Source organism: Oculina patagonica, unplaced genomic scaffold (genome assembly GCF_052425735.1).
Source record: "Oculina patagonica isolate OP01 unplaced genomic scaffold, crgOcupat unplaced801, whole genome shotgun sequence".
In the NCBI taxonomy this organism is placed as follows: domain Eukaryota; kingdom Metazoa; phylum Cnidaria; class Anthozoa; order Scleractinia; family Oculinidae; genus Oculina; species Oculina patagonica.
Window position 1 is genome coordinate 702 of NW_027558693.1, and position 8,004 is coordinate 8,705.

General features: G+C 40.9%; 2 protein-coding genes across 2 annotated transcripts; both read right to left on the reverse strand.

Annotated features, from left to right (window-relative positions):
* Window positions 1-400: 400 nt before the first annotated feature.
* On the reverse strand, window positions 401-2,271 carry LOC144641278 (uncharacterized; the record flags this gene model as incomplete). Its single annotated transcript, XM_078500307.1, has 1 exon — window positions 401-2,271. A coding segment is annotated over one exon (1,089 nt), but the record flags the coding sequence as incomplete, so codon positions are not given.
* Window positions 2,272-4,821: 2,550 nt separating this feature from the next.
* On the reverse strand, window positions 4,822-7,697 carry LOC144641277 (uncharacterized). The gene is made up of 6 exons (XM_078500306.1): window positions 7,607-7,697; window positions 7,275-7,364; window positions 6,909-6,998; window positions 6,598-6,687; window positions 5,740-5,850; window positions 4,822-4,911 (listed from the first exon to the last, which is right to left on the reverse strand). Exons 1-5 carry the CDS (start codon window positions 7,616-7,618, stop codon window positions 5,830-5,832), a joined length of 303 nt encoding a protein of 100 aa, XP_078356432.1. The 5' UTR covers window positions 7,619-7,697; the 3' UTR covers window positions 4,822-4,911; window positions 5,740-5,829.
* Window positions 7,698-8,004: the final 307 nt, after the last annotated feature.

Genomic DNA, 8,004 nt, shown 5'->3' on the forward strand with positions numbered 1-8,004 from the left:
ACAACCGAAATATAAACGTTTTAAAAGATGCAGGAGGAGCAAAATTTCACCTCCAGAATTCTTTCGTGCTAAGGTGTCCTTCGCGACCTAAAACATGTTTAAGCTTTGGTATGAACGGGGTATTAGTCGACATCAATCTTGCCTGAATCCTCCAAAAAGTACAAGATTCTTGTAGTGCAATAAATATCGCAATAGCGCTCCGATAGATGTCTTGTTTATAGATTGTCGCCCTTGGATGGCTTGCCTAATACTGCGGGAGCTTAGTCCATAATGCATAATTTAGAACAGGGTTGCATTGTAACCAAAATAGAGAAACATGTTCTGTATGTTTAAAGAGGTTTTAAGAGCGCAAGGGTCATTTTCATCAAGAGGAAATTCGCACAAAAGAAAACTCTACACCTTGGTCCAACAAAGATCTTTATTAATCACTGCACCTACTTCACCAAATATTTAGTCTACTTCCAAGTTATGGAAAGAAATAATGATGATATTTATAGTACATTTACTAGCGTGACAAGACCTGCCTGCACTCAGAAAATTAATCTTCTACATACAGTACAGAACTATCTAGACATGCACACAAGGTGGACGCCCTGATCAGACCACCATTGCAGTTGACTTAGATTCAATTGAAGACGTAAGGTATAATACTTTAAAATTAACTGTTGGTGTTTCTACTTTACTCAGGTCGCCAGAAGTAGCGTTAACGCGACAAATGAAACTTAAGAAAAAATGTGTCCCTTTACTATTATTCCCTTAGCTCCCCTTGACGTTATTTTATTTGAGCCAGTGATACTTCATTAAGGATCTGCTAAAAGCTGCTAAAAGCTGCTAAAACCTTCTTTCTTGGCCTGTTTTACCAAAGCTTCACCTGCCTGCAGGATAGCCAAAACTCAAATACAATTTTCTTATACAAAACAAAATTACAGGGATCGATTCTGTTTACTTCATCTTTGATCTAGGCCGGCCTTTTACTCATCTTCTATTTGTTACAGTGGTAGAATAGAGGAAAGCCCGTTTCGGTGGAACCATATTACATGCTAAGAGGTCTTTGGACTAAGTACGAGTTTGCGAATTACCCAAACGTTTGCATCAGAGGCTACTTATAAAATATAATTTTACGTTTAATTTACTTTTACTGCCAAAAAGTTAACATTTCAAAATTAACTCGCAAAAGAGTCTTTACCCTTTTATGGGAAAAGGCACAGGACAGTGGAAGGACGAAGGACGGATTTGGCCACTGCAGCATCGGTACCCGAATGGAATGAAATAGGAAGCACCACACTTCACGCAAGTTGACCTCAAAGGCGCCACAACAGTTCCATGACAACACTGCTGGAACGAGGGATTGATGACTCTATTGCCACAGGCCAGAGGGTTAGTGGTAGAGTGACACGGCACAGTTTTAGGGATGACTCGGGAGTTGCAGCATTGTTGAGTATGGGGAACGTAATAGGCCAATTGTGGCGCTTGTGCACATGGCAGTCTGGTGCAACGGACATTGACAGGCACTATTTGACCAAAACAGCAACTGTGGGTTTGTGGATTATAAGAAAACCCACCACATTGGAACTGTGTTGGAAATGGAGTGCAAGGTACAGCTCTGGGAATGACACGATAGCGGCAGCATTGTTGGGTTTGAGGAACGTAGAAGGCTCTTCCACAACGCAGTTTAGTACAAGGAACTTGGATGGGTATTATTTGACCATAGCAACATCTGTGGGTTTGTGGATTATAAGAAAATGCACCACACTGACGCGGCGTCGGGAATGGATTGCAAGGCGCCAATTTGGGAAGGACTCGGTTGTTGCAACATTGTTGGGTATGAGGAACGTAAAAAGCTTGTCCACAAGGCAGTCTGGTGCAAGGAGCTTGCAGGGGTACAATTTGGTTGAAGCAGCATCTGTGGGTCTGTGGATTATAGGTTAAGCCACCACACTGGAACGGCGTCGGGGCTGGAATGCAAGGTACGGCTCGGGGAATAACTCGAGAGTTGCAGCATTGTTGGGTTTGTGGAACATAGTAGGCTTGTCCGCAAAGCAGTCTGGTACAAGGGACGTGGATGGCAACTATTTGATTGTAGCAACATCTATGGGTCTGTGGGTTGTAAGAAAACCCACCACACTGGAACTGTGTTGGAAATGGAGTGCAAGGTACAGCTCTGGGAATGACACGATAGCGGCAGCATTGTTGGGTTTGAGGAACGTAGAAGGCTCTTCCACAACGCAGTTTGGTACAAGGAACTTGGATGGGTATTATTTGACCATAGCAACATTGTGGGTTTGTGGATTATAAGAAAATGACCACTGCGGGGGGTGGGGATGGGTTTGGGTTTGGTTTTTTTTTGGGGGGGGGGGGGGGGAGGGGGGGGGGGGGGAAAAGCAACATCTGTGGGTCTGTGGATTATAGGTTAAGCCACCACACTGGAACGGCGTCGGAGGTGGAATACTGGAATGCAAGGTACGGCTCGGGGAATAACTCGAGAGTTGCAGCATTGTTGGGTTTGTGGAACATAGTAGGCTTGTCCACAAGGCAGTCTGGTACAAGGCACGTGGATGGAAACTATTTGGTTGTAGCAACATCTGTGGGTCTGTGGGTTGTAAGAAAAGCCACCACACTGGAACGGAGTCGGGAATGGAGTGCAAGGTACAGCTCTGGGAATGACGCGATAGCGGCAACACTGTTGGGTTTGTGGAACGTAGTAGGCTTGCCCGCAACGTAATCTGGTACAAGGAACGTGGATGGCGACTATTTGACCAAAGCAACATCTGTGGGTCTGTGGATTGTAGTGAAAGCCACCACATTGGATTGGCGTCGGAGGTGGAATACTTGGAATGCAGGGTACTGCTTTGGGTATGACTCGAGAGTTGCAGCACTGTTGTGTGTGAGAAACGTAGTAGGCTTGACCACAAGGCAGTCTGGTACAAGGCACATGGACAGGCACTATTTGATTGAAGCAACACCTATGGGTCCTTTTATCATAAGAAAACCCACCACATCGGAACGGAGTCGGGAATGGAGTACATGGCACAGCTCTGGGAATGACGCGATAGTGGCAACATTGTTGGGTTTGTGGAACGTAGTAGGCTCTTCCACAACGGAGTCTGGTACAAGGGAATTGGTTGGACACTATTTGACCAAAGCAACATCTGTGTGTCTGTGGATTGTAGTGAAAGCCACCACATTGGATTGGCGTCGGAGGTGGAATAATTGGAATGCAGGGTACTGCTTTGGGTATGACTCGAGAGTTGCAGCACTGTTGTGTGTGAGGAACGTAGTAGGCTTGTCCACAAGGCAGTCTGGTACAAGGAACGTGGATAGGCACTATTTGATTGAAGCAACATCTATGGGTTCGTGGATTATAAGAAAATCCACCACATTGGAACGGGGTCGGGAATGGAGTGCAAGGTACAGCTCTGGGAATGACGCGATAGCGGCAACATTGTTGGGTTTGTGGAACGTAGTAGGCTCGCCCACAGCGTAGTCTGGTACAACGGACTCTGATGGACACTATTTGACCAAAGCAACATCTGTGGGTCTGCCGATTGTAGGAAAAGCCACCACATTGGGCTGGTGTCGGAGATGGATTGCATGGAGCACTCTTGGGAATTACTCGGCCGTTGCAGCATTGTTGAGTATGAGAAACGTATACGGCTCCACTACAACGCAACCTGGAACATGGAGCTTGGATGGGAAGTATCTGTCCAAAACAGCATTTGTGGCTTTGGGGATTAAAGGAAAGCCCACCACAAGACCTTGACACTGGTACACATTGTGAACTCTTGGGAATTACTCGCCCGTTGCAGCATTGTTGAGTGTGAGAAACATAGACGGGTCCTCTACAACGCAACCTGGAGCAAGGAGCTTGGATGGGAAGTATCTGTCCAAAACAGCATTTGTGGCTCTGTGGGTTAAAGGAAAGCCCACCACAAGAACTTGACACTGGTACACATTGTGAACTCTTGGGAATTACTCGCCCGTTGCAGCATTGTTGAGTGTGAGAAACATAGACGAGTCCTCTACAACGCAACCTGGAGCAAGGAGCTTGGATGGGAAGTATTTGTCCAAAACAGCATTTGTGGCTTTGGGGATTAAAGGAAAGCCCACCACAAGAACTTGACACTGGTACACATTGTGAACTCTTGGGAATTACTCGCCCGTTGCAGCATTGTTGAGTGTGAGAAACATAGACGGCTCCTCTACAACGCAACCTGGAGCAGGGAGCTTGGATGGGAAGTATCTGTCCAAAACAGCATTTGTGGCTGTAGCGGTTATATGTGCGAAGTCCACATTTCGGGAGGAGTGGTCTCCGTGCGTCATTTGGAATTTCATCTGCAACCGAGGTTAAGAAGAAAAGATCTTATCATCATTTGTGTTTGCATAATGAAAAGTAAGAGATAATGCATAATTCTCCTTTTAGGAACTGCTTAGAAATGGTAACAGACTTCGTTTTGAATGTGAAATGGGTCTTTTCTGCGAGATTTTCCCACAAATCCACCATAACAGTGTAAAATATTTATGTATTGACTGATTTGAGAGGACAAATTTGACTTATCTGACTAACAACGGAATTCTGTTCTAGAATATACCGGACCAATGCCACAACAACAGAGTAGCGCTTGGGTTTTTTTGCGTAATGTAAAACGTTTAGTGTCCGTAATAGTGAGACTGTTATAGCAAAAGTCATTTTCAGTTAAGGAAACTCTATTCGCCGTTGAAATCTAGACTTTGCCGTAATAGCGAGTGTCCGCAATTGGGAGGTGTCCGACGAATTCGAGAGTTGATGTTTCTTTTTCTGTAATTCAACCTTTTTTTACTGACCTTCATCAAGCATGTTTGTTTCTTCATCAGCATCATCTTCATAGTCTTCTTCCTCTGGTGAATTCTCGTATTCTTCATCTTCACTCAGCTCTGCAAAAGTTGGAATAATAAACAGTTTTATTTCAAACATAATCTTATTGTTTCTTTGATGTTGTTTTCCTTGTAAAACAAATGTCCTGTTTCCTTTTCTACTTTGCGGCAGAGTTCTCTATACATCACATTTACAGTTATTAATTTCATGCATTGATCGAGGAACAACACGGATCCTCGTGACTGAACTAAGCTGTACATGATGGATGCAGCATGCTGATAGTCGAATAGGATCATTCGGGTGACTGAAAAAGTCTTTTCACTGCATGAGTACAGTACAAACCCGCGAGTAAGAACCTATTAATTTTAAGATTAGCCTAAACAGGTTCTTACATAAAGGGTTATTAACACAAATTTAGGCTAATTAGGTTCTTAATAGGTTCTTCAATATTGTTTTAGAGATTTTAGTGGGTATTTGGCCTATTCCTTGTATAAAATTTGCATACCACATAAGTGCTTATGTAAAAATGAAGCACTAATTATTAAGAATATGACATGATAAACACGCACAGTAATGCTTTGTCCAAACTAATTTTCCAAAAGTAAACATTTTGAATCCTGAATTTTAGAAAATATTAATAAGAACCTGCTTCCAAATTTGAGGCTAAAAAGGTTCTTATAAAAATGGTATCTAATTTGCAAATTTTAGCCTAACAGGTTCTTAAATGCTATGTTCTTACTCGCGGGTTTTTACTGTAACTGATATCTCGATAACTCGAGCAGATTCATTCTTTAGAGTCACTTGAAAGACTACTAGTCTAAAAGCTGTGAGGGGTTTAGTTCAACGAATTGTGTAAGTCAAAGAGAAACTGTTTTAGGGTTCATTACCTTCGTTGCTTTCTTCGTCAGCATCGCCTTCTGTTTCTTCAGCCGGATAATCTTCATCTAAGTTATCTTCGCTTCGCGGATAATCTTCATCTAAGTTATCTTCGCTGTATTCTGCGGATAAGAAAATCCATAATTTTTCAGTTAAAAATGTGAGCTCATAAGGCAACAGAAAGGTCTAACTGTACACTGTTAATAATAATTTAACGTAAATTAAATGGATCAAGTTCACGGTTCCCATGAACCGAAAGTTGCTAGTTCCGGGCTATGGGTTCCTACAAGGTATAGAAATTAATTATACTTGAACCTATCGCTCAATTGAAGTCTTGATGTTGTTCACGAAAGCTAGCTAACAACACGGGTAATTGTTGTCGATGGACAAAGCAACGAAAAAAAATATTATAGTGAATCTCACTTCTATATTGAGAATGCTTAACTAATGTCTCTCGTATCACGAACGCACAGTTTAGCCTTTATAGTTTTCGCCGGCTTACACGTCAACATCTGGATCGTGACATTTTATCGTCAACAGAATACAGCACTTGATCATTATCAAGAAGAACCTTCTTATCGTTCCTCATTAAAGCCTTTTAACTCTCAAGAGTGATCAGATATGTGATTAGAATATAGAGAGTCATCAACTGATATTGTCCATGATGATGTAATACTAACTTCTCGTTATCGAATCTAACGAAATGCATGGTAATGAGTAAGAAGAATTGCTATTTCAACTCGTGACTAACAATGTTAACATAGAAGTCAATGCCCAGTACTGTCTTGTCTATAGGGATAGGTGGTAAACTCATTTGTTAAAAGAAGCAATTAGTAACTCAGAGAAAATTTTGTTTCAGAATTTCTTACCTTCGTTATCCTCGAATGAGAAGTCTTCTTCGTCAGCACTGTCTTCGCTCTCTTCGGGAAAATTTTCATCTGCCTGGTCTTCGCTTGGTCCTAAGAAGTAACATGTTTTTTTAGAATTTCTCTTTTCACTTCATAATTCTAAATTTTACTTCACGCTTGGGTTTTTAATGCTTTCAACCATATTAAAATATTAAAACCATATATTATTCAACAAAATATATAATATAAACGGTTACAACATAAACGTTTTTTTAAAACTCTTAGGCTTTGAAGTTCAAGAAAACTGAAAAAATTGGTTCAGTATTTGTTACCTTCACTATCTTCGAATGAGAGGTCTTCTTCGTCAGCATTGTCTTCACTCTCTTCTGGTGAACTTTCAACTGCTTTGTCCTCGCTTGGTCCTAAGAAGTAACATGTTTGGTTAAACATTTCTTCATTTTCAGTTATTCTTCTATTCAGAATTCTAAAAACAGAGTTCTAAAGTCAATTTCAAAGTCGGCACTATTTTAAAACCTTACTGATAACAAGTCAATGGGCAGTATTGTTCAATATACTAATATCGACGGTTTGCATACATTGTAAACCGACAGTTTAAAAAACAATGCCCCACTCTAGGGAATGTAAAGCTTAAATAAAAACTGCACGAGAACCGAAAAATCTGTTTCAATATTTTTTACCTTCGTTATCCTCGAATGAGAGGTCTTCCTCATCAGCATTGTCGTCGCTCTGTTCTGGAGAACTTTCAACTTCATTGTCTTCGCTGGTTTCTAAATAACGTGTTTAATTAAAACTGTTATTAATATGTTCTTCTCAGAATTTTTTTAAAAAAATTCTAAATTCTATTTCAAAACTGGCACTTAAACCGTTAATATCAAAGTCAACGGGCAGTGCTAGTATTGTTCGATTAATACTGACCATAAACTGACTTGTTAAAAAACTATGCCTTAGTCTTAGGCTTGTGAAGTTTAAATGAAAACTGCATAAGAAAAACCTTATTCAGATTTTTTACCTTTGTTATCATCTAGCGAGAGGCTTTCTTGGTCAGCATTGTCTTCACTTTCTTCTGGAGAACTTTCAACTGCTTTGTCTTCGCTGGGTCCTAGGAAGAAACATGCTTTGTTAAAATGCCGTCTTTTTATATTCCTATCAGTGATTTTGCACCATGATATTATGGCGTTTTATTGAAAAAGACTTCGAGAAGCCACATAACTCAAACCAGAGAGGATATATTATAGCAAACCTAGCAATAATGGCTTGTTTTTGTAGTACAGGCTCGAAAAATGACAGGAACCTCTTTGTGGAAAGTGAGAACTAACGATGGCGAGGATGGAAATGGATTGTAATTGATGTGGATATCTTACAAGTTTGGATCAGATTGATTACTGTTTTGGCACTAAAAAATGTTGA